Source organism: Filicampus tigris, chromosome 7, assembly GCF_054856515.1.
Source record: "Filicampus tigris isolate MCC_2025a chromosome 7, RoL_Ftig_1.0, whole genome shotgun sequence".
In the NCBI taxonomy this organism is placed as follows: domain Eukaryota; kingdom Metazoa; phylum Chordata; class Actinopteri; order Syngnathiformes; family Syngnathidae; genus Filicampus; species Filicampus tigris.
In genome coordinates this window covers 20902317-20928474 of record NC_141223.1, presented here as the reverse complement: position 1 = coordinate 20928474, position 26158 = coordinate 20902317, and the positions used below count along the sequence as shown (strand labels likewise).

The 26158-nt window shown below is 41.8% G+C and overlaps 3 protein-coding genes across 3 annotated transcripts; all 3 read left to right on the top strand.

The window, feature by feature from the left end:
- The first annotated feature begins 1041 nt into the window (after positions 1-1041).
- On the top strand, positions 1042-9692 carry LOC147145131 (zona pellucida-like domain-containing protein 1). The gene is made up of 10 exons (XM_086035785.1): positions 1042-1195; positions 2297-2517; positions 2607-2791; positions 2866-2938; positions 3394-3491; positions 3743-3823; positions 4019-4187; positions 4267-4378; positions 9305-9328; positions 9469-9692. Exons 1-10 carry the CDS (start codon positions 1099-1101, stop codon positions 9606-9608), a joined length of 1200 nt encoding a protein of 399 aa, XP_085891911.1. The 5' UTR covers positions 1042-1098; the 3' UTR covers positions 9609-9692.
- A 2502-nt stretch (positions 9693-12194) lies between these two features.
- Positions 12195-14616, top strand: LOC147145130 (zona pellucida-like domain-containing protein 1). The gene is made up of 3 exons (XM_086035779.1): positions 12195-12432; positions 13321-13350; positions 13528-14616. Exons 1-3 carry the CDS (start codon positions 12270-12272, stop codon positions 13710-13712), a joined length of 378 nt encoding a protein of 125 aa, XP_085891905.1. The 5' UTR covers positions 12195-12269; the 3' UTR covers positions 13713-14616.
- Positions 14617-15990: 1374 nt separating this feature from the next.
- LOC147145129 (zona pellucida-like domain-containing protein 1) lies at positions 15991-24641 on the top strand. Its single transcript, XM_086035961.1, has 10 exons — positions 15991-16144; positions 17246-17466; positions 17556-17740; positions 17815-17887; positions 18343-18440; positions 18692-18772; positions 18968-19136; positions 19216-19327; positions 24254-24277; positions 24418-24641. The coding sequence occupies exons 1-10, from the start codon at positions 16048-16050 to the stop codon at positions 24555-24557; spliced, it is 1200 nt and encodes a 399-aa protein (XP_085892087.1). The 5' UTR covers positions 15991-16047; the 3' UTR covers positions 24558-24641.
- Positions 24642-26158: the final 1517 nt, after the last annotated feature.

Genomic DNA, 26158 nt, shown 5'->3' with positions numbered 1-26158 from the left:
GTGAGACTTTTCCCACATGGCTACAGTACCGAATACTAATGCCTTTTATGAATGCCGGAACTAACTTTCCATTTTTCACTGGATTGAGTCTCCTTCGCGATGACCCGTATAATAAAAGTCTTGACCTCACGTGCATGACTGGCTGCACTGTGATCCTGACTTTCAGCGGCCATTATGTTCGCATGTCTCCATCACACACAAGTGGAACAAGTGGAGCGAGTACTGCGGTCCCCGCTGCCTCGGGTCACTAAAATCTTTCACTAAAAGTGGGAAGAACAACGAAGCACACCTGCATGGAGTCACGTCACCGCGTCTCGGCACGGATGCTGACGGAGACACCCATCCTTCATCTTGACCTGGATCGGAGCTTTCTCTTCCCAGGTGCCTCAGCTGACAAGATCATTTTACGGGACTCTTACTCACTCTTTTGCACTAATTTTTATCTTGAATTTAAAGCTGCTCAATGTACAGGGAATGTGGCGGGTGTCCATTTTCTCCGGGAACTGCGCTTCAAAACCACTCAGATTGGATGTGTCATTGAAAAAGATGTCTATCATCCACATTTGATATAATCAAACGCACGTGAAGACAACAGGCCCTCTTCTCGCCATTGTGTCATGGTTGAATAGCCAGCAAACATTCCCTCACTTGATTTGAGTTTCATATTAGCGACTAGAGGGGCGCATTTCACGCATGCACTCAAAAAAACCTCACGTACATTGTTTGAGCACATTCGTTTAAAGAGGGCCATGTGTTGGGTTTCATCATTTGCCTCCAGGAGATGACCACCGAGACTCGGTGTGACAAAAAGATAATTGTTCGCACCAAAACCCCGCCAATGTGTCATTGACCCCATTCCCGTCCAATCTGAAAACAGCCCTCAAAACAGCAGTCGGGTCATCGCATATAAAACCGCCTCCACGGCACGATTTCTTGACAAACTAGGCCGAGAGACTGAGGTAGGTTAGATCCCTACACACTTTCCATAAATGGATTTTGTTCCCTAATCCAGGATGCCTTTTCTGGATTAACCTCCTTCTGAAGTGACATTTGTAGTTCTCCCTCAGCTTTCTCGCACAGAGGGCAGAGCGCTGGGAGATGGCTTTGATCAGCGTCCTCACCCTGACCTCACTGTGGATTGTGGGCCGAGAGGCCCTCAGCCTATCGGACTGTGGAGCCTACGCCAGGCGACCCGGTGAGACTGCCTTCAATCCATCTCCGAGGGGGGGGACGTATTGATTTTAGTTCAGGCACATGTCTTCGAGGACACGCCAACTGACTTCACATGTCGATCGGCCAAAGGTTGATAAATGTGCTGGTAGATAGTGGCAGCTGAAACAGTAGTGTTAAAATCAACTTGAGCGCCTGGTGCAATTTCTGTGTTTGACTTAATTGACTTAAATTCTCTATTAATAATACTAAAGGTTTTTGGCTGCATTTGCTTTGATCGCCAGTAACAATTTTAACGCCACAGCAGAGGTGTTTTTTTTCTTGGAAGGAGCTCAACTTCCTCCAGCTGACCTCATGACAGAATTCTTTAGATAGCAAACTACAGGGGGTCCTCAGTTTACAACAGTGGCGGAGCCAGAAGGTGGCTAAAAGGTGGGCCTGGAAAAATCAGGGTGGGCCTGAATATTTCTCTCACTGAGCACAATCCTCCTGCCCCTACACATCGTATATTCAAATAAAATGACAAACTGAATAATTTGAAGTTCAGATCTTCCTTAGACAACCACAAGTAGGCCATTCTTAAAATTCAATAAAATAAAAAAACACAATAAAATTCAAATCAAAACATAATGTAATAATAATTTAAGAATTTAAAATATATATATATATATATATATATATATATATTTTCATAAATCTCACTGGTCAATCCGGGTGGCCCAGTCATGCCCCCCGGTTTACAATGGAGTTGCTTTGCTACAGCGGTGACATAATAAAACCTGAATGTTTGGGAACACAACCTACAATAACGCAGTAGTAAAGCCATAATTTAAGTATCGTGAATGTTAGTATGAAAAGCACTGAATACAAAAGAAATCAAATGACAACCCGGATTTTTCACTCCGTGCGGTTTACTGAATCAACAGCACTTGTGCAGATTGTAGGCAGCTAGTGCACAAGATTTGCTGCTATCGCCTCCAGTCACGATTCATTAACAATCAATAGCACACAATTAACATAATCCCTACCAATTAATTAATTGATTATTGAGACCATCCCTACTTACAATGGTGATCATTTTCTCAATGCAATTAGCTTTTTTTTTTTTTTTTCATGTCATCATCAGAATACACCGATATCGCAGTGGTGTGCGGCACATCCGCCATCGACCTGGCAATCCAAATCTGCCCGGTGGTCTACACGGGATACAACGCGAGTTTACTAATCCTCAACCACATCATAGGAAATTCTGAATGTCAGGGGAGCCTGGACGAGACGGCGACGCCCCCTGTGGTCAGATTTCGCTTCCCCATCCGAGAAGGGAACGCCTGCGGGAGTAACTTCTTGGTGAGTGGTGCACCAGCTAAAATACTGAAGGAGGCTATGTTGGATGGTTTGCTTAAAAAAACTCCTGTTTCCAACCAAATACTCTTCAGACCACAAGCGCACCAGGAACGGGAATATTTTCCGACTTCTCTAACATCCAACGGGTTAACGTCAGCGGTGCGGTGCGATCTTTCGACCCCACCATAGGTACAATCACCTACAATGCGGAGCTCAAATATTATTACTCGTGCGCCTACCCTCTCGAGTATCTTCTCAACAACACCCAGGTGGACGTGTAAGTAAGCTAGCAGCTCAAGAAAAAAACTTTGAAGGTGTCCCCAACGGTGTCGTGTTCTATCCCCTTTGCAGGTCATCTGCCTCCATTGCTCTAAAGGACAACAACGGCAGCTTCATCAGCACCCTCAGCATGACCTTGTTCCAGGTGCCACTGCCTCCGCTAACAAACCACCACAATTGCTCATCTGTTACGATGTTGTTGGAATGTTTTGCAGGTGTCGAGCCCATACGCCCAATTAGCGAAAACAACTACTTACTCAACGCGCGTTCGTTTTATCTTTCAAGAAGGTTTCCGATGTAAATAAAGACTCACACAAGTCGATTGAATTTGCTCGTCTGTTTTCTTTTTTATACTGTCTTCAAAATCTAAACATAATGTGGGCTGGTCTCCTCCCTGGCTGGTCCTGTCTGTAGGGCTGATCCTCTCCAGCTTGGTCAGATCAGGGCACACTGACTCAATCACTTTTCAACTGATTATGCGATGTCCGTAAATGTGGAATTGCCATATTGGTTTTTGGTTAACCTGTTGGCTAATATCCAGCCATTTAGATCCTTCAATGTGTAACATATTCATCCGTAACTTCTTTCTGCATTTTTCAGGATGAAAACTACACCAGTCCACTCATCATGCCGCAGGAGGGCATTGAACTGAGAAAAAAGATCTACGTGGAGGTGGTTGCGTCCAACCTTACGTCACAGTAAGAACATTTATCATTGGAGTTAGTCCCAGGTCCTGTGTTCATCATACTCTTTGTTGTAAGATCATTTGCAGAATGAAGGTTTATTGATCAGTTTGAGAAATGCTGCTACTGCGTACTTCCAAGGTGGCTCTCTTTTTGTCTTCACTCGTCTGCAACCACATGGGTCTTGATAGATTGTAAATGTGAGGAATCCGCCTGTGACCCGGAGTCTCTGACTCGGTGCTGGGGACCTCATTGTTTGTCCACAGGTACTTTGTGCTTCTGGACCGGTGCTACGCCTCAGTGTCCCCGCACCCCACCAACTCCACCTTCTTTAATCTCTTTGTCTCGTAAGTCAAGAGGGAAAAAGAAGCGCACACACAAACACCACATACTTCTGGTGTATGATTGTTTTGAGACCCATTGTCCAGGTGAAAAAGAGATCTTTCTACTACATACTACGCATTCTTAGCTAATGTCCCGAGTCTAAAGTAGCGTTGTAGTCGAGGTAATCAATAATCAATTGTATTGTATTGTATTCAAAGGTGCTCCATCGCCCAGCTGACCACCATCCTGGAGAACGGCGAGAGCCAAAAGGCCCGCTTCCGCTTCTCCGCCTTCCGCTTCATCGAGCAGCAGAACGAAACCATCTCCACTTATTACCTGCACTGCATCACACGACTCTGCGAGCAAAGCGCTTGCAGCGCCTTCAAGGTACGAAGGCATGCATTTCAAACAACCAAAACAATGAAACGCTTCCATTTCCTGGCGGACCATCTTTGGCAATCCGCAGCAATGCAACAGTCGGAGGAGGAGGAGGAGGAATGTGGAGACTGCGGTCGTCCAGCAGAACATCGACGAACCGTCCTTGCTCACCGTGCGCATAAAGGCCAGGACTGATGACCGTATGTACCCTCTGATGTCATTTCACCACTTTAAATTCAAGCAGCATTTTGTCGCTGTCTGATGAACAACCAATGTTTTTGTTTCGGTGTTTACTGTTTTTAACAAAGACCATCTTTGGCTGCCAGGACTGTCCTTCAAAACACACAGACACCATTCACTTGATTTCGAAGATGAGCAAAGACGGCCCTGACGAATGACGGTCGCCGTAAATTAGTTGAAATAAACCAACTAACTTGGAAAATGTATCATTTTTCTGCTTGAAGCACGCAGGTCAAAGTTGGGTGGCAAATTTTACCTTTAGGATTCAATTTAGGCTGATTCAACATTTTAAAAGTTAAAAAGGGAAACTTGGCTAAATAAGTATGGTCCTTCCATCCACCCATTTTCTTCGGCTTATCTGGGGTCAGGTCGTGCAGGGGTAGCAGCTTTAGCAGGAGAGAGAAAACGTCACTCTCCCCTAGCCACTTGTTCCAGTTATTCCCCGAGGATCTCGAGACATTTCCAGGCTAGCCATGAGACAGTTTCTCCAGAGTGTCCTAGGTTGTCCACCCGTTGGGTCATGCCTGGTGGAACACCTTGAGAGGGCAGTCCGCTCTTTCCCGATTGAGTATCATGGTCTCAGATTTGGAGGTGCTGATTCCCATCCCACTCTGCTCCGAACCACTCAAGTGAGAGTGGAAGATCCCAGCTTGATTTAAAACAACAGAAACACATCAAATGCAAAATGCAGAGATGCAATACTGAGGCCACTAAGTATATAAGCATAGTCTACATATAAAATGGAAAGAGACTCACACAGGTGCAATTAATCGAAATTCAATTACAATTATGATTATTACACACCACCATTAAAAAATTGGCATAATCGTAAAAAAAATGATTAATATTCATTTTTACTATGTTTGTTTACACAAGGAAAATCATACTTGAATCTATACAGTTGCACCTTTTTTACATTTATTATAACTCATTTTATACATTTTGTTTCATCCAAAAGGAACTTACTTACATTTGTCGTTATATTTTTTACATTTAAACATTTTCTCGTTTTGTACCCCAAAAAAATAAATGATCGTTTGAATCGTCGTGATTTCAGTTATTACCAAAATAATCAGGATTCATATTTGTTTTCCAGAATTGAGCAGCCCTACACACACGTATACACAGACACTGTATTTATTTGGCTAATCTCTTATTTTGTTCATCGAAATCCTCATGATTTTTCTTTGTCGTTTCTTTCTATATGTAGGCCAACATACAATGAAAACGTTTTAGCATGTATTATCAAAAATTAAAAAAAATGGTGAATTACACTCAGTGAAGCAGTGAGGTACAAACCATTGCCTTGTTTACCAATCATATTTCTTCTTCTACTCATAAACGCTGCAATGACAATGTCACTACCATCACTTACAGGCCAATACCAGCTGCTCACAGTACCACCACCCTCACTAGCTCCCCCTGCAGGCCCTCATTATCATTACCACTATCGGACAATTTTCCCATTGAAACCATCACCTTACCACTATCGGACAATTTTCCCATTGAAACCATCACCGGCAGACGCTTCCCTTGCACACACAAACAACGTGGTTTTAACAGTGGTAATCTAGTATATGTTAATACTGCTCATTCGTACCACCATGAGCGCACGTCCAGCACAATAATTAATCTGGCCGTGCTGAACGTGCGCTCCCTTTTAAACAAAACTTTTATCATAAACGACCTGATTTTAGACAATAATTTACATGGTATACTTTTGTCTGAGACATGGCTTGGTACAGATGCTCCAGTTGCTCTCAACGAGGCTTGCCCACCGAATTTTAACTTTTTATTTTCTACAAGGGATGGCAAAAGAGGAGGCGGGACTGCATCAATTTTTATTAATACTCTTTTATCAAAGGAGATCATTTTTAGCAGCTATTTATCGTTTGAACACCATGCCTTTGTTTTTAGCAGTCCCCCTATTCTCTGCATTACCGTCTATAGACCTCCCCATCATTCCACTTCTTTTATTACAGAATTTTCAGAATTCTTATCCATTTTATATTCCAGTTATAACAGGATATTAATAACTGGCGATTTTAATATACACATGGACAACATCTCGGACCCACTATCCAGAGATTTTTCAAACCTTTTAAACTGCTTGGATTTTAAACAGCACGTCTTGCAGCCAACTCACAACAGAGGACACACCCTGGATTTGGTTATAACCTATGGCTTGTCTGCTGGTGTGTCCTCTGTTGTTGACTTGGCAGTGTCAGACCACTACTGTGTCTATTTTAACATCGCCAGTTTTAACCATCTAGCAGTCCCGGTCAGAACAGTGAAGAAACGCTACCTATCTTCTGAGGTGGCAGCAAATTTTATCGAGATCTTAAAAAACACTCCTGCTGACATTTTACCTGCACCCTGTGATCTTATTGTTGACAATTTTAACCTACATCTTAAATCATCATTAGATTTAGTAGCTCCACTTTTAATTAAAACAACAAAAACAAAGACTGTACCCCCGTGGAGAAACAATGCTATCAAAATATCAAAGAGAAAATGCAGGAGTGCAGAGAGGAGGTGGAGAAAAAGTAAACTTACAGTACACTATGAAATTTTATGCGAACAACTGAAATCTTACAATAAAACAGTAAAACTGGCAAGATCTTCCTATTTCTCAAACCTCATTACAGTCAATAAAAACAACCCCAGGGTTCTCTTCTCCACCTTTGAACTTTTAACTAGTTCTGATTTTAATAAGTCCCCACAGAGACCAACAGATGCTCTCTGTGAGGACTTTGCAGACCACTTCAGAAGTAAAATCGATGACATAAGATCCAGTCTTTTAGCCCGTCAAAACACAAGTTTTAATAAACCCGGACAATCATATTTACATGAGGAAACACTGGAAAGTTTTGCCCTGGTTGATGCAAGGACACTTGTTCGAGTTTTCTCCCAGGTAAACCCAACAACCTGCCTTTTGGATCCAATTCCCACATTTCTTTTTAAGACATTTTATGGATTTTTTGAAGAACAAATTTTAAATATAGTCAATTGCTCTCTTCAGACAGGCGTCTTCCCCGCTGCCTTTAAAACGGCGGTGGTGAAGCCCCTTCTGAAGAAGAGCGGTTCTGACCCGAGCGTTTTTAATAACTACAGACCCGTATCCAACTTACCGTTTTTAAGTAAGATTTTAGAAAAACTGGTTTTCATCCAGTTGAATCATTTTTTAAATACAAATAATATTTTGGAGAAATATCAATCTGGTTTTAGGATGAACCACAGTACGGAGACTGCTCTTTTAAGGATCTTAAATGATATTAGGTGCACTGCAGACGTGAGAAAACTCACAGTCTTGGTGCTACTGGATCTAAGCGCTGCTTTTGATACAGTAGATCACCAAATTTTATTAAATAGACTTAAAAATCTAGTGGGCATCTCTGGTACTGTTTTTGACTGGTTTTATTCCTATCTCACAGACCGATATTTCTTTGTAAGTATGGATACTTGTTCCTCTAAAACTCATGAAATTAAATGTGGGGTTCCTCAAGGTTCGATTTTAGGCCCCTTACTTTTTAATCTTTATATGCTTCCCCTCGGAGATGTCATCAGGGGACACGGCATCAGCTTTCACAGCTATGCTGATGACACGCAGCTGTATATTGCCGTGTCTCCTGATGACACAGGACCCATTGATACCCTTTTAAATTGCATTTTAGATATCAAGTCATGGATGGCAGATAATTTCCTACAGCTCAATGAGGACAAGACTGAGGTTTTAGTTATCGGTCCCGAAGGTCAGAGAGAGAAGCTTTTACCAAAACTACACATTTTTAATCCCTCACACTGTGTGAAGAACCTTGGCGTCATTTTTGACTCTGAGCTCAGTTTTATTCCTCATATTAAAAATGTAACCAAGATTGGTTTTTATCACCTTAAGAATATCGCCAGAGTCCGCCCGTTTCTCTCTCAGGCTAACACGGAAGTGCTGATGCATGCCTTTATTTCCTGTCGTTTAGATTACTGTAATGCCCTGCTCTCTGGCCTCCCGAAAAAGAGCATTTCACCACTGCAACTACTGCAGAATTCAGCCGCTCGGGTGCTGACGAGAACCAGAGGGCGGGAGCACATTACGCCAGTTTTGAAATTGCTGCATTGGCTCCCTGTGTGTTTCAGGATCGATTTTAAAGTACTTTTATTAGTTTATAAATGTGTTAATGGTCTTGGGCCATCTTATTTATCTGATTTGCTTTTATCATACCAGCCCTCGTGGATCCTGAGGTCCTCTGGCGCCGGCCTTTTATTTATTCCAAGGGTGAGGACCAAAATGCATGGCGAGGCTGCATTCAGCCATTTTGGTCCTCACCTTTGGAATAGCCTGCCAGAGGATGTCAGGTCTGCAGAGACTGTTGATATTTTTAAGAGGAAGCTCAAGACACACCTTTTTAGTTTGGCTTTCAACAACTTTTAAATAATTTATCTTTTCTTTTGATTGAAGATAATTCTATGTTTTGCTTTGAATGTTTTAAAGCACTTTGAGTTGCATTTTTATGTATGAAAAGTGCTATATAAATAAAATGTGATTGATTGATTGATTGATTGATTGAAGTGGTTAACAATGGAGTTATTAACCTACAGGAGGTCAAATTGGCTCAGGACTGAGAAAGTTTGCTGTTGCTGAGAAATATTTATAACAGGAAAAGAAAGATTTAAAAGCTTCCCACCTGATGATTGGGAAAAGATGGATGGGCGGTGCTAAAGCTTTGAGTGTGTGTGCGTGGGTGCGGGGCGTGGTTATATGAAAAACTTTGGTATACGTTGCTCTTTTAGCGCCTATGAAAAAACGTCAACTTGACATACAAGATTGATATCGTACAGCGACTATTCAAATGTTCATCCTTCATATTGAAATACTCTCCCTATCTTTCCAGCAGCCGTTCAATCGAAAGAAGAGGGTAAGTGTTTTTCCCCGATGCCACCACTAAGCAAACAACAACAACTTTTTTCATTATCAAACAATCCACAATTTCCTGTGTTGCGAGTGCGCGCGCGCGTGGCTTTGTGAAGTAATACGTTCCATTCTTTGTGCACACAGCCCAGTCCGGCTACGGCCAGTCTGATGACAAGGGCGCGTCGGTGGGCCTGGGGATTGCCGTGGCCATCCTCATTGTGATGGGCATAACGGCCATTTTGACGGCGGCCTCTTTTTATCGAAAGCTGAAGCAACTGAGCTAGCCAGCAGTGGCTCAGCGTAAGCTAAAGGAAGCACGATTAGTGGAGGTACACGGTGTATGCAGGAGCACGTCAAAAGCTTCGTCCCTACACATTTATGGACAATGGATGTATCAGGATGCATATAAATGCATGTTACATTATTTGCACGAACCCTGATCGACAGTGCTTCCTAACAGCAAGTGTCTATTTGTTGACGGCATTTCGTGCAAAAGCCAGAGTTGACTCGCTTGCATTAGTCCGCTTGAAGTCTTTAAAGCGTTTTGCATGTAATATGTAGACGAGCATACCGGTATGTATTTAATCAATCAAATACATGCTGTTGACTTGTATTGTGTTGCGCGCACGTTGAAACAGCAGAAGAGATATAATAATTTATTTTCAGAATGTGTTTACTTTCATGGTGTCTGCAAGACATCGTTAGTTTGAATACTTCATCTCATAATGTAACAGTGTTGTGGCAGCCCCAACACGTTTGTGCAAGACTTGCCGCCGTGTACATTTCTGCCATTTGTGTTTTTGTTGTTGTTGGGGATGACGCGCATTGACGATTAAAGCTCGCAAGATGGACAGACATTGAGCGTGTTCCAGTGGCAGACTGAAATGAAATGAAATCACTCACTCATATCATTCCTGACAGTGACACAACTTGTGTAGTATGAGAGAAGGATATATCTTTTTTAGGGAAGGGTCGGTACTGTATTTTGAGTCAAGCAGTTTTTGTAATGACTCTCCACCAGAGGGTGTCTAATCACCATTTTTAATTTTTTTTAGGCCCCCCCTCTCCAAAATTCACTTGTACATACGATATTTTAGCTGGTGTTCTGACATGGTGTCCACACATTTAAGGAAGTCAAATTGAAGACGTTTAAAGACCACTTAGAATTATCACTCTCTTTTTTATTTTCTTTGTAATTTTAGGAGTTAGGAATTGTTGCTTGTATTTGTCAATCAATCAAACAAAGCACTGTATAGCACTTTTTATACACTCAAAGTGACAAAGTTGCCATAATGAAAAAAAAATAGGATTGAAATGTGAAAAGGTTTAAACATTATTATATCAATGGGGATGATTCGGGTCATTGATCTATACGGTATATGAATGCTTTGGTTTAATATATCTTATGGAAATGTTGTCGTTTTCTTTGGTTTAATATATCTTATGGAAATGTTGTCGTTTTCTGCTTTAAGAACAATACATCTGTAGGAGATTTCTTTTATTTGTCTTTTATGTTTAAAAATAAGTCTCAAGAACAAGGCTTTAATAAAATAATATGATGAATCCAAATGATCATATTAATATTCTAAATGTATGGTTTCCGAAACGATTTGTTTGGGTCCAAAATGTGTCACTTTTCGGGACTACTTGGTTAGTTTGTGTTCGGTATATGTCAATGTTTTGTCAAAACATGAAACATTTGAGTAAGTTTGGATCCTGTAAGAGGGAAAAAATTAAAATTTCAGCTGCAGACGTTTGCAAAACCCTGGCTGTTCCTGTTCGTATAGTCGTTCTTTTTTGATCATATTTTTATTTAGACTTATTGGACTCCCTCAAGGGGAAATTCATCTCAACACTGGAATATACAATTTGTGTTGTACAACACACATAGAACCATATCACACACATGCAGGCATGCGAGGAGGGATTGAAAGAGGTCCGCACTACTTCAGCTGCAGTGGTGGCGACAACGCCTTGCCCAAGGGCATCTCAACAATAGCCAGCAAGCAGACTAACCTCTCTTCAACAACCATTTTCACACTTTTGTCCATAGTGGAACTCATACGTGTGCCCCCCGTCTCCAAAGTCCAAGTCCTTACGGATTGAGCTCCTGCCGCCATTTCTTTGGGTCATGGCAGATTTGATGGAAATGGAAATGCTGTCCTGTGCGACAAGGAGAGCAATAAGCGGACAGACACGGTGACAAGATGAGAGCCCTTTGTAACCTGAATGGAGGCATGACCAGCTGGGCCCGCTCCATTAAGGCAGCAGTAAATGTACGCTCGCAATTAATCCTTCCTTATATAACTTGCCTGTAATGGAATTAAAATCACAGGGTTGGACACTGAATTTTACATTGAGGCCACTTTGCCTTCTAAGAGTGAATAGGGCCGCCAGGGGAGAGAACCTGCAGCTCGTGTAGCAAACGGACCATATTTTATTCTAATTTAGTAGCCGACTCTCGCTGTCTTTTCATTGCGAGTGGCACTTGAATGGATGCCATTTAGGACTTTCACTTTTCGTCAGAAGTGACCTAAATGGTCGCCCCCTGAGATGGCTAAAAACGGGTGGATTGACACTTATTCCACAAACGCAATATTTATCAGAACGCCTTGATTCAACTAGTGGGCTTGCATAGAACATATTCTTGCAAAACTATTTGGTAGCAACTAGGAAAATGGCTGGATGCACAAACTCGTGAATGAGTGAGTTGATCTGGTGACGAGGTGTCAGTCAGGGACCATCTTAAGTAGCACACTGACGAAGATTGGTTTCACCTGGCCCCAGCACCACTCGTCTCCTTGATCCTGACACGCCCACACAAACACGCACACACACACACAGGGAGAGGCTCAAGGCACAGAGCCAGGAGACCCAACAATATTCCACAAATGCAATATTAATCAGAATGCCGTTTTTGCGTAAAACATATTCTGGAATAAAATATGTTTGGGTTGACTTTCTCTTTAACATCTCGGGATGACCGATTACGTGGTTGGCAGATCTGCGGGCGGCGGCGAAGGCGAGACGAAGGGGCCAGCCTCGGTTCGCTTCCGGCCGCTAGCGGGAACGCCGTCATTAGCGCCGGACCGATCATCACCAGGAGTGGTACGAACTCACTGATGTTTCGATATAAGCTCCAACATGTTCAGTAACGACATAACCAATCCACGAGAAGATTGATTCATTCATTGACGTTTTGGGATTTAGGGATGTGCTGAACTCCTGTTTCTATGCCAGTTTCATATGAATACATATTCATATTGTTAATCCGCAAGAGTACGCCATGCTTGAAAGTGCGGAAACATAAATTACACTTGCTGGGGACCAAATTTGCAGAGGTGGGCATACCGTCAGACTGGTCTGTCAGTCCGTCACTGACAGACGCACTTTTTGCTGATGATTGACGGGACACTTTTTAAAAATGACGGACTGACGAATAACGCAAGTGGGTTTTCATCGTCGTTGTAATGGTCACTAACCGCGTCCGGCAGTTGCAGTCCGTCAGTTCGTAATTGGCGGACCCTCGTTTTTCTGATGTTTTTTGGGTGGGACCGAATGACGGACCAACGGACTTCTGACGGACTAACTGATGGACTTAACTGACGGATTGACTGACGATTACAATTCAGTTTGTCCCGAAAAATGACGGACTGACAAATAATGGCCAGGTACCTAGGCCGCGGAGGATGACGAATGACAGACCAGCAAAATTTAGTAAAATGCCTTCCTCTGGAACTAAGTATTTTATTCAGGTGATACTTTTGAGAACCACTGTCAGGCAACATTTTTAGGAGAACGTCTAATTTTGGCAAATTTGCGTGGGTGGGACCACTAACCTTGCCCCTTAACCCTCACGCAGCAAGGGTTCACTGTATTACAATTTCTATTTTTTACTGTTTGTTTTGGTAGTTTTTTTTTAATGCTACGCTATCTGCTGACTTTAACAGAAGTGAAAGTGAATTTAAAAGATAATCAATTGTGTTTTTATTCCAGATGATACCCCCGTCAACAACACTCAGCTTGGTAAGAAGCCTTGCACAATATTTCTGAAAAACAAACTTTTCTGGAATGCTGGAACTGATGACAAGGGATACTTTTTTTTTTTTTTTTAACAAAGCTTGTTTGTGATAAGTTTATGTCAAAGCAGTTAATCTGTTTTAAGTTTCTTCTACTGTCCACACATGACATTTGACCTCACAGCGCCAGGCGACCCCTCCCAGCTGATGAATCCGGTGACCACGGCGCTGATCTCGGGCGTGGTCGTCCTGGGCGGGATGAGCGTCGGCTTCGTACTGCTGTCACTGCGCCTCCTGCAAAAGTCACGCCAGCCACCATCCCCCTCGGCTGCCGCAGCTTCAGGAGCTTGGAACCCTGCTTTTAAATGAACACATTAAATTATAAACACACTATAGTGATCATTTGCACACACATCACCAGAGGTGGGCATTCGTCAGTGCTTTACTCCAGCTGTGAGTTCTCATCAGTATTTCAGGCCCGCCCGGTCGGTCCGAGTCAGCCGAACGGTGTCGAGAACGGACTTATTGCTACCACGTCACAATCAGGTGCCGCACACCTGACACGCAGCAAAATAAATTTAGAAAATGATCAAATAAAACAGTGTTGTTTGTATACTTTTCAGTCACACAGACCTCAATGACGTGTTCCACATTGTTTATATTTCACCCATCACCACACTGTGCGTGCATGTGTGTCTGTTGTTTTTATTTTATTTTATTTACTTGGCTGCGTGTCTGCCTGTGACGTGGAAATTACGTTCTCGACGCCGATCGGCTGTCGCAGACGAGAGTGGACTGGGACCGTGTGGGTCGACCTGAAATACTGAGGGTTAGAACTTGGCGACGGACTGACGATGCCCACCTCTGCACATCACGAAATGTGTGTTTCAGGTGTTGTGTAGCACCTCCATTATTGACAGCCGCTGAAGGATTATATTCTCAGTACATACAAAAAAAAAAAAATGCAACTTCAAGTTAGATAGTTTGAATTTTTATAAGGCAGAAATATTAAGATGGGTGCATCCATGCCATTATTATTACTATGATGCTGACCAACCATAAAGTATAGAAGAAGCATGATCTAAATTTAGGTTGTTGGCTTATTTTTTTTTTTTTTAATCAATAATAAATACAATTTTTAAGATGCTTTCTTTTAAAGACTTTAGATTTTTTAAAAACATTTTTAAACATGTTTCTGTTTTAATCGTTGAATACCTTAAATAAAAAATACTGACATGTTAATGTGTACGGTATTTATGTTAAAACAGCCCAACATTAATAATATAATATTAATATATAACACGAACTTTTTGTTCTGTTATAGCTCTGTATGTATATGTGATAATATATACGTATCTTATATATCATTTTGGTAATGGTGGTGATGATTATAAAATACGATTGTTTGAAAATGAATACAATTATTGTAATCACTTATAACAATGTGTTATACATTTACTTACAGTGCATATTTAAAAAAAAAAAAGTGGACACACGCCTGTTCAAAAGGCCACCCATCTCCTAAAATAAGACGCCTACCACATAGCTCATTTTCAAGTTTCCGGTGCTAGCGTCATCGTGTGGATTTATTGGCTTTTCTTATTTGGTGAGACTTTTCCCACATGGCTACAGTACCGAATACTAATGCCTTTTATGAATGCCGGAACTAACTTTCCATTTTTCACTGGATTGAGTCTCCTTCGCGATGACCCGTATAATAAAAGTCTTGACCTCACGTGCATGACTGGCTGCACTGTGATCCTGACTTTCAGCGGCCATTATGTTCGCATGTCTCCATCACACACAAGTGGAACAAGTGGAGCGAGTACTGCGGTCCCCGCTGCCTCGGGTCACTAAAATCTTTCACTAAAAGTGGGAAGAACAACGAAGCACACCTGCATGGAGTCACGTCACCGCGTCTCGGCACGGATGCTGACGGAGACACCCATCCTTCATCTTGACCTGGATCGGAGCTTTCTCTTCCCAGGTGCCTCAGCTGACAAGATCATTTTACGGGACTCTTACTCACTCTTTTGCACTAATTTTTATCTTGAATTTAAAGCTGCTCAATGTACAGGGAATGTGGCGGGTGTCCATTTTCTCCGGGAACTGCGCTTCAAAACCACTCAGATTGGATGTGTCATTGAAAAAGATGTCTATCATCCACATTTGATATAATCAAACGCACGTGAAGACAACAGGCCCTCTTCTCGCCATTGTGTCATGGTTGAATAGCCAGCAAACATTCCCTCACTTGATTTGAGTTTCATATTAGCGACTAGAGGGGCGCATTTCACGCATGCACTCAAAAAAACCTCACGTACATTGTTTGAGCACATTCGTTTAAAGAGGGCCATGTGTTGGGTTTCATCATTTGCCTCCAGGAGATGACCACCGAGACTCGGTGTGACAAAAAGATAATTGTTCGCACCAAAACCCCGCCAATGTGTCATTGACCCCATTCCCGTCCAATCTGAAAACAGCCCTCAAAACAGCAGTCGGGTCATCGCATATAAAACCGCCTCCACGGCACGATTTCTTGACAAACTAGGCCGAGAGACTGAGGTAGGTTAGATCCCTACACACTTTCCATAAATGGATTTTGTTCCCTAATCCAGGATGCCTTTTCTGGATTAACCTCCTTCTGAAGTGACATTTGTAGTTCTCCCTCAGCTTTCTCGCACAGAGGGCAGAGCGCTGGGAGATGGCTTTGATCAGCGTCCTCACCCTGACCTCACTGTGGATTGTGGGCCGAGAGGCCCTCAGCCTATCGGACTGTGGAGCCTACGCCAGGCGACCCGGTGAGACTGCCTTCAATCCATCTCCGAGGGGGGGGACGTATTGATTTTAGTTCAGGCACATGTCTTCGAGGACACGCCAACTGACTTCACATGTCGATCGGCCAAAGGTTGATAAATGTGCTGGTAGATAGTGGCAGCTGAAACAGTAGTGTTAAAATCAACTTGAGCGCCTGGTGCAATTTCTGTGTTTGACTTAATTGACTTAAATTCTCTATTAATAATACTAAAGGTTTTTGGCTGCATTTGCTTTGATCGCCAGTAACAATTTTAACGCCACAGCAGAGGTGTTTTTTTTCTTGGAAGGAGCTCAACTTCCTCCAGCTGACCTCATGACAGAATTCTTTAGATAGCAAACTACAGGGGGTCCTCAGTTTACAACAGTGGCGGAGCCAGAAGGTGGCTAAAAGGTGGGCCTGGAAAAATCAGGGTGGGCCTGAATATTTCTCTCACTGAGCACAATCCTCCTGCCCCTACACATCGTATATTCAAATAAAATGACAAACTGAATAATTTGAAGTTCAGATCTTCCTTAGACAACCACAAGTAGGCCATTCTTAAAATTCAATAAAATAAAAAAACACAATAAAATTCAAATCAAAACATAATGTAATAATAATTTAAGAATTTAAAATATATATATATATATATATATATATATATATTTTCATAAATCTCACTGGTCAATCCGGGTGGCCCAGTCATGCCCCCCGGTTTACAATGGAGTTGCTTTGCTACAGCGGTGACATAATAAAACCTGAATGTTTGGGAACACAACCTACAATAACGCAGTAGTAAAGCCATAATTTAAGTATCGTGAATGTTAGTATGAAAAGCACTGAATACAAAAGAAATCAAATGACAACCCGGATTTTTCACTCCGTGCGGTTTACTGAATCAACAGCACTTGTGCAGATTGTAGGCAGCTAGTGCACAAGATTTGCTGCTATCGCCTCCAGTCACGATTCATTAACAATCAATAGCACACAATTAACATAATCCCTACCAATTAATTAATTGATTATTGAGACCATCCCTACTTACAATGGTGATCATTTTCTCAATGCAATTAGCTTTTTTTTTTTTTTTTCATGTCATCATCAGAATACACCGATATCGCAGTGGTGTGCGGCACATCCGCCATCGACCTGGCAATCCAAATCTGCCCGGTGGTCTACACGGGATACAACGCGAGTTTACTAATCCTCAACCACATCATAGGAAATTCTGAATGTCAGGGGAGCCTGGACGAGACGGCGACGCCCCCTGTGGTCAGATTTCGCTTCCCCATCCGAGAAGGGAACGCCTGCGGGAGTAACTTCTTGGTGAGTGGTGCACCAGCTAAAATACTGAAGGAGGCTATGTTGGATGGTTTGCTTAAAAAAACTCCTGTTTCCAACCAAATACTCTTCAGACCACAAGCGCACCAGGAACGGGAATATTTTCCGACTTCTCTAACATCCAACGGGTTAACGTCAGCGGTGCGGTGCGATCTTTCGACCCCACCATAGGTACAATCACCTACAATGCGGAGCTCAAATATTATTACTCGTGCGCCTACCCTCTCGAGTATCTTCTCAACAACACCCAGGTGGACGTGTAAGTAAGCTAGCAGCTCAAGAAAAAAACTTTGAAGGTGTCCCCAACGGTGTCGTGTTCTATCCCCTTTGCAGGTCATCTGCCTCCATTGCTCTAAAGGACAACAACGGCAGCTTCATCAGCACCCTCAGCATGACCTTGTTCCAGGTGCCACTGCCTCCGCTAACAAACCACCACAATTGCTCATCTGTTACGATGTTGTTGGAATGTTTTGCAGGTGTCGAGCCCATACGCCCAATTAGCGAAAACAACTACTTACTCAACGCGCGTTCGTTTTATCTTTCAAGAAGGTTTCCGATGTAAATAAAGACTCACACAAGTCGATTGAATTTGCTCGTCTGTTTTCTTTTTTATACTGTCTTCAAAATCTAAACATAATGTGGGCTGGTCTCCTCCCTGGCTGGTCCTGTCTGTAGGGCTGATCCTCTCCAGCTTGGTCAGATCAGGGCACACTGACTCAATCACTTTTCAACTGATTATGCGATGTCCGTAAATGTGGAATTGCCATATTGGTTTTTGGTTAACCTGTTGGCTAATATCCAGCCATTTAGATCCTTCAATGTGTAACATATTCATCCGTAACTTCTTTCTGCATTTTTCAGGATGAAAACTACACCAGTCCACTCATCATGCCGCAGGAGGGCATTGAACTGAGAAAAAAGATCTACGTGGAGGTGGTTGCGTCCAACCTTACGTCACAGTAAGAACATTTATCATTGGAGTTAGTCCCAGGTCCTGTGTTCATCATACTCTTTGTTGTAAGATCATTTGCAGAATGAAGGTTTATTGATCAGTTTGAGAAATGCTGCTACTGCGTACTTCCAAGGTGGCTCTCTTTTTGTCTTCACTCGTCTGCAACCACATGGGTCTTGATAGATTGTAAATGTGAGGAATCCGCCTGTGACCCGGAGTCTCTGACTCGGTGCTGGGGACCTCATTGTTTGTCCACAGGTACTTTGTGCTTCTGGACCGGTGCTACGCCTCAGTGTCCCCGCACCCCACCAACTCCACCTTCTTTAATCTCTTTGTCTCGTAAGTCAAGAGGGAAAAAGAAGCGCACACACAAACACCACATACTTCTGGTGTATGATTGTTTTGAGACCCATTGTCCAGGTGAAAAAGAGATCTTTCTACTACATACTACGCATTCTTAGCTAATGTCCCGAGTCTAAAGTAGCGTTGTAGTCGAGGTAATCAATAATCAATTGTATTGTATTGTATTCAAAGGTGCTCCATCGCCCAGCTGACCACCATCCTGGAGAACGGCGAGAGCCAAAAGGCCCGCTTCCGCTTCTCCGCCTTCCGCTTCATCGAGCAGCAGAACGAAACCATCTCCACTTATTACCTGCACTGCATCACACGACTCTGCGAGCAAAGCGCTTGCAGCGCCTTCAAGGTACGAAGGCATGCATTTCAAACAACCAAAACAATGAAACGCTTCCATTTCCTGGCGGACCATCTTTGGCAATCCGCAGCAATGCAACAGTCGGAGGAGGAGGAGGAGGAATGTGGAGACTGCGGTCGTCCAGCAGAACATCGACGAACCGTCCTTGCTCACCGTGCGCATAAAGGCCAGGACTGATGACCGTATGTACCCTCTGATGTCATTTCACCACTTTAAATTCAAGCAGCATTTTGTCGCTGTCTGATGAACAACCAATGTTTTTGTTTCGGTGTTTACTGTTTTTAACAAAGACCATCTTTGGCTGCCAGGACTGTCCTTCAAAACACACAGACACCATTCACTTGATTTCGAAGATGAGCAAAGACGGCCCTGACGAATGACGGTCGCCGTAAATTAGTTGAAATAAACCAACTAACTTGGAAAATGTATCATTTTTCTGCTTGAAGCACGCAGGTCAAAGTTGGGTGGCAAATTTTACCTTTAGGATTCAATTTAGGCTGATTCAACATTTTAAAAGTTAAAAAGGGAAACTTGGCTAAATAAGTATGGTCCTTCCATCCACCCATTTTCTTCGGCTTATCTGGGGTCAGGTCGTGCAGGGGTAGCAGCTTTAGCAGGAGAGAGAAAACGTCACTCTCCCCTAGCCACTTGTTCCAGTTATTCCCCGAGGATCTCGAGACATTTCCAGGCTAGCCATGAGACAGTTTCTCCAGAGTGTCCTAGGTTGTCCACCCGTTGGGTCATGCCTGGTGGAACACCTTGAGAGGGCAGTCCGCTCTTTCCCGATTGAGTATCATGGTCTCAGATTTGGAGGTGCTGATTCCCATCCCACTCTGCTCCGAACCACTCAAGTGAGAGTGGAAGATCCCAGCTTGATTTAAAACAACAGAAACACATCAAATGCAAAATGCAGAGATGCAATACTGAGGCCACTAAGTATATAAGCATAGTCTACATATAAAATGGAAAGAGACTCACACAGGTGCAATTAATCGAAATTCAATTACAATTATGATTATTACACACCACCATTAAAAAATTGGCATAATCGTAAAAAAAATGATTAATATTCATTTTTACTATGTTTGTTTACACAAGGAAAATCATACTTGAATCTATACAGTTGCACCTTTTTTACATTTATTATAACTCATTTTATACATTTTGTTTCATCCAAAAGGAACTTACTTACATTTGTCGTTATATTTTTTACATTTAAACATTTTCTCGTTTTGTACCCCAAAAAAATAAATGATCGTTTGAATCGTCGTGATTTCAGTTATTACCAAAATAATCAGGATTCATATTTGTTTTCCAGAATTGAGCAGCCCTACACACACGTATACACAGACACTGTATTTATTTGGCTAATCTCTTATTTTGTTCATCGAAATCCTCATGATTTTTCTTTGTCGTTTCTTTCTATATGTAGGCCAACATACAATGAAAACGTTTTAGCATGTATTATCAAAAATTAAAAAAAATGGTGAATTACACTCAGTGAAGCAGTGAGGTACAAACCATTGCCTTGTTTACCAATCATATTTCTTCTTCTACTCATAAACGCTGCAATGACAATGTCACTACCATCACTTACAGGCCAATACCAGCTGCTCACAGTACCACCACCCTCACTAGCTCCCCCTGCAGGCCCTCATTATCATTACCACTATCGGACAATTTTCCCATTGAAACCATCACCTTACCACTATCGGACAATTTTCCCATTGAAACCATCACCGGCAGACGCTTCCCTTGCACACACAAACAACGTGGTTTTAACAGTGGTAATCTAGTATATGTTAATACTGCTCATTCGTACCACCATGAGCGCACGTCCAGCACAATAATTAATCTGGCCGTGCTGAACGTGCGCTCCCTTTTAAACAAAACTTTTATCATAAACGACCTGATTTTAGACAATAATTTACATGGTATACTTTTGTCTGAGACATGGCTTGGTACAGATGCTCCAGTTGCTCTCAACGAGGCTTGCCCACCGAATTTTAACTTTTTATTTTCTACAAGGGATGGCAAAAGAGGAGGCGGGACTGCATCAATTTTTATTAATACTCTTTTATCAAAGGAGATCATTTTTAGCAGCTATTTATCGTTTGAACACCATGCCTTTGTTTTTAGCAGTCCCCCTATTCTCTGCATTACCGTCTATAGACCTCCCCATCATTCCACTTCTTTTATTACAGAATTTTCAGAATTCTTATCCATTTTATATTCCAGTTATAACAGGATATTAATAACTGGCGATTTTAATATACACATGGACAACATCTCGGACCCACTATCCAGAGATTTTTCAAACCTTTTAAACTGCTTGGATTTTAAACAGCACGTCTTGCAGCCAACTCACAACAGAGGACACACCCTGGATTTGGTTATAACCTATGGCTTGTCTGCTGGTGTGTCCTCTGTTGTTGACTTGGCAGTGTCAGACCACTACTGTGTCTATTTTAACATCGCCAGTTTTAACCATCTAGCAGTCCCGGTCAGAACAGTGAAGAAACGCTACCTATCTTCTGAGGTGGCAGCAAATTTTATCGAGATCTTAAAAAACACTCCTGCTGACATTTTACCTGCACCCTGTGATCTTATTGTTGACAATTTTAACCTACATCTTAAATCATCATTAGATTTAGTAGCTCCACTTTTAATTAAAACAACAAAAACAAAGACTGTACCCCCGTGGAGAAACAATGCTATCAAAATATCAAAGAGAAAATGCAGGAGTGCAGAGAGGAGGTGGAGAAAAAGTAAACTTACAGTACACTATGAAATTTTATGCGAACAACTGAAATCTTACAATAAAACAGTAAAACTGGCAAGATCTTCCTATTTCTCAAACCTCATTACAGTCAATAAAAACAACCCCAGGGTTCTCTTCTCCACCTTTGAACTTTTAACTAGTTCTGATTTTAATAAGTCCCCACAGAGACCAACAGATGCTCTCTGTGAGGACTTTGCAGACCACTTCAGAAGTAAAATCGATGACATAAGATCCAGTCTTTTAGCCCGTCAAAACACAAGTTTTAATAAACCCGGACAATCATATTTACATGAGGAAACACTGGAAAGTTTTGCCCTGGTTGATGCAAGGACACTTGTTCGAGTTTTCTCCCAGGTAAACCCAACAACCTGCCTTTTGGATCCAATTCCCACATTTCTTTTTAAGACATTTTATGGATTTTTTGAAGAACAAATTTTAAATATAGTCAATTGCTCTCTTCAGACAGGCGTCTTCCCCGCTGCCTTTAAAACGGCGGTGGTGAAGCCCCTTCTGAAGAAGAGCGGTTCTGACCCGAGCGTTTTTAATAACTACAGACCCGTATCCAACTTACCGTTTTTAAGTAAGATTTTAGAAAAACTGGTTTTCATCCAGTTGAATCATTTTTTAAATACAAATAATATTTTGGAGAAATATCAATCTGGTTTTAGGATGAACCACAGTACGGAGACTGCTCTTTTAAGGATCTTAAATGATATTAGGTGCACTGCAGACGTGAGAAAACTCACAGTCTTGGTGCTACTGGATCTAAGCGCTGCTTTTGATACAGTAGATCACCAAATTTTATTAAATAGACTTAAAAATCTAGTGGGCATCTCTGGTACTGTTTTTGACTGGTTTTATTCCTATCTCACAGACCGATATTTCTTTGTAAGTATGGATACTTGTTCCTCTAAAACTCATGAAATTAAATGTGGGGTTCCTCAAGGTTCGATTTTAGGCCCCTTACTTTTTAATCTTTATATGCTTCCCCTCGGAGATGTCATCAGGGGACACGGCATCAGCTTTCACAGCTATGCTGATGACACGCAGCTGTATATTGCCGTGTCTCCTGATGACACAGGACCCATTGATACCCTTTTAAATTGCATTTTAGATATCAAGTCATGGATGGCAGATAATTTCCTACAGCTCAATGAGGACAAGACTGAGGTTTTAGTTATCGGTCCCGAAGGTCAGAGAGAGAAGCTTTTACCAAAACTACACATTTTTAATCCCTCACACTGTGTGAAGAACCTTGGCGTCATTTTTGACTCTGAGCTCAGTTTTATTCCTCATATTAAAAATGTAACCAAGATTGGTTTTTATCACCTTAAGAATATCGCCAGAGTCCGCCCGTTTCTCTCTCAGGCTAACACGGAAGTGCTGATGCATGCCTTTATTTCCTGTCGTTTAGATTACTGTAATGCCCTGCTCTCTGGCCTCCCGAAAAAGAGCATTTCACCACTGCAACTACTGCAGAATTCAGCCGCTCGGGTGCTGACGAGAACCAGAGGGCGGGAGCACATTACGCCAGTTTTGAAATTGCTGCATTGGCTCCCTGTGTGTTTCAGGATCGATTTTAAAGTACTTTTATTAGTTTATAAATGTGTTAATGGTCTTGGGCCATCTTATTTATCTGATTTGCTTTTATCATACCAGCCCTCGTGGATCCTGAGGTCCTCTGGCGCCGGCCTTTTATTTATTCCAAGGGTGAGGACCAAAATGCATGGCGAGGCTGCATTCAGCCATTTTGGTCCTCACCTTTGGAATAGCCTGCCAGAGGATGTCAGGTCTGCAGAGACTGTTGATATTTTTAAGAGGAAGCTCAAGACACACCTTTTTAGTTTGGCTTTCAACAACTTTTAAATAATTTATCTTTTCTTTTGATTGAAGATAATTCTATGTTTTGCTTTGAATGTTTTAAAGCACTTTGAGTTGCATTTTTATGTATGAAAAGTGCTATATAAATAAAATGTGATTGATTGATTGATTGATTGATTGAAGTGGTTAACAATGGAGTTATTAACCTACAGGAGGTCAAATTGGCTCAGGACTGAGAAAGTTTGCTGTTGCTGAGAAATATTTATAACAGGAAAAGAAAGATTTAAAAGCTTCCCACCTGATGATTGGGAAAAGATGGATGGGCGGTGCTAAAGCTTTGAGTGTGTGTGCGTGGGTGCGGGGCGTGGTTATATGAAAAACTTTGGTATACGTTGCTCTTTTAGCGCCTATGAAAAAACGTCAACTTGACATACAAGATTGATATCGTACAGCGACTATTCAAATGTTCATCCTTCATATTGAAATACTCTCCCTATCTTTCCAGCAGCCGTTCAATCGAAAGAAGAGGGTAAGTGTTTTTCCCCGATGCCACCACTAAGCAAACAACAACAACTTTTTTCATTATCAAACAATCCACAATTTCCTGTGTTGCGAGTGCGCGCGCGCGTGGCTTTGTGAAGTAATACGTTCCATTCTTTGTGCACACAGCCCAGTCCGGCTACGGCCAGTCTGATGACAAGGGCGCGTCGGTGGGCCTGGGGATTGCCGTGGCCATCCTCATTGTGATGGGCATAACGGCCATTTTGACGGCGGCCTCTTTTTATCGAAAGCTGAAGCAACTGAGCTAGCCAGCAGTGGCTCAGCGTAAGCTAAAGGAAGCACGATTAGTGGAGGTACACGGTGTATGCAGGAGCACGTCAAAAGCTTCGTCCCTACACATTTATGGACAATGGATGTATCAGGATGCATATAAATGCATGTTACATTATTTGCACGAACCCTGATCGACAGTGCTTCCTAACAGCAAGTGTCTATTTGTTGACGGCATTTCGTGCAAAAGCCAGAGTTGACTCGCTTGCATTAGTCCGCTTGAAGTCTTTAAAGCGTTTTGCATGTAATATGTAGACGAGCATACCGGTATGTATTTAATCAATCAAATACATGCTGTTGACTTGTATTGTGTTGCGCGCACGTTGAAACAGCAGAAGAGATATAATAATTTATTTTCAGAATGTGTTTACTTTCATGGTGTCTGCAAGACATCGTTAGTTTGAATACTTCATCTCATAATGTAACAGTGTTGTGGCAGCCCCAACACGTTTGTGCAAGACTTGCCGCCGTGTACATTTCTGCCATTTGTGTTTTTGTTGTTGTTGGGGATGACGCGCATTGACGATTAAAGCTCGCAAGATGGACAGACATTGAGCGTGTTCCAGTGGCAGACTGAAATGAAATGAAATCACTCACTCATATCATTCCTGACAGTGACACAACTTGTGTAGTATGAGAGAAGGATATATCTTTTTTAGGGAAGGGTCGGTACTGTATTTTGAGTCAAGCAGTTTTTGTAATGACTCTCCACCAGAGGGTGTCTAATCACCATTTTTAATTTTTTTTAGGCCCCCCTCTCCAAAATTCACTTGTACATACGATATTTTAGCTGGTGTTCTGACATGGTGTCCACACATTTAAGGAAGTCAAATTGAAGACGTTTAAAGACCACTTAGAATTATCACTCTCTTTTTTATTTTCTTTGTAATTTTAGGAGTTAGGAATTGTTGCTTGTATTTGTCAATCAATCAAACAAAGCACTGTATAGCACTTTTTATACACTCAAAGTGACAAAGTTGCCATAATGAAAAAAAAATAGGATTGAAATGTGAAAAGGTTTAAACATTATTATATCAATGGGGATGATTCGGGTCATTGATCTATACGGTATATGAATGCTTTGGTTTAATATATCTTATGGAAATGTTGTCGTTTTCTTTGGTTTAATATATCTTATGGAAATGTTGTCGTTTTCTGCTTTAAGAACAATACATCTGTAGGAGATTTCTTTTATTTGTCTTTTATGTTTAAAAATAAGTCTCAAGAACAAGGCTTTAATAAAATAATATGATGAATCCAAATGATCATATTAATATTCTAAATGTATGGTTTCCGAAACGATTTGTTTGGGTCCAAAATGTGTCACTTTTCGGGACTACTTGGTTAGTTTGTGTTCGGTATATGTCAATGTTTTGTCAAAACATGAAACATTTGAGTAAGTTTGGATCCTGTAAGAGGGAAAAAATTAAAATTTCAGCTGCAGACGTTTGCAAAACCCTGGCTGTTCCTGTTCGTATAGTCGTTCTTTTTTGATCATATTTTTATTTAGACTTATTGGACTCCCTCAAGGGGAAATTCATCTCAACACTGGAATATACAATTTGTGTTGTACAACACA

Coding starts and splice junctions, on each gene's coding strand:
- LOC147145131 (XM_086035785.1), top strand. CDS start 1,099: ATGGCTTTGATCAGCGTCCTCACCCTGACCTCACTGTGGATTGTGGGC. Junction 2,792..2,865: donor AACAACACCCAGGTGGACGT/GTAAGTAAGCTA, acceptor TCCCCTTTGCAG/GTCATCTGCCTCCATTGCTC. Junction 4,188..4,266: donor GCGCTTGCAGCGCCTTCAAG/GTACGAAGGCAT, acceptor GGCAATCCGCAG/CAATGCAACAGTCGGAGGAG.
- LOC147145130 (XM_086035779.1), top strand. CDS start 12,270: ATGTTTGGGTTGACTTTCTCTTTAACATCTCGGGATGACCGATTACGT. Junction 12,433..13,320: donor ACCGATCATCACCAGGAGTG/GTACGAACTCAC, acceptor TTTTTATTCCAG/ATGATACCCCCGTCAACAAC. Junction 13,351..13,527: donor CGTCAACAACACTCAGCTTG/GTAAGAAGCCTT, acceptor TTGACCTCACAG/CGCCAGGCGACCCCTCCCAG.
- LOC147145129 (XM_086035961.1), top strand. CDS start 16,048: ATGGCTTTGATCAGCGTCCTCACCCTGACCTCACTGTGGATTGTGGGC. Junction 17,741..17,814: donor AACAACACCCAGGTGGACGT/GTAAGTAAGCTA, acceptor TCCCCTTTGCAG/GTCATCTGCCTCCATTGCTC. Junction 17,888..18,342: donor TCAGCATGACCTTGTTCCAG/GTGCCACTGCCT, acceptor TGCATTTTTCAG/GATGAAAACTACACCAGTCC.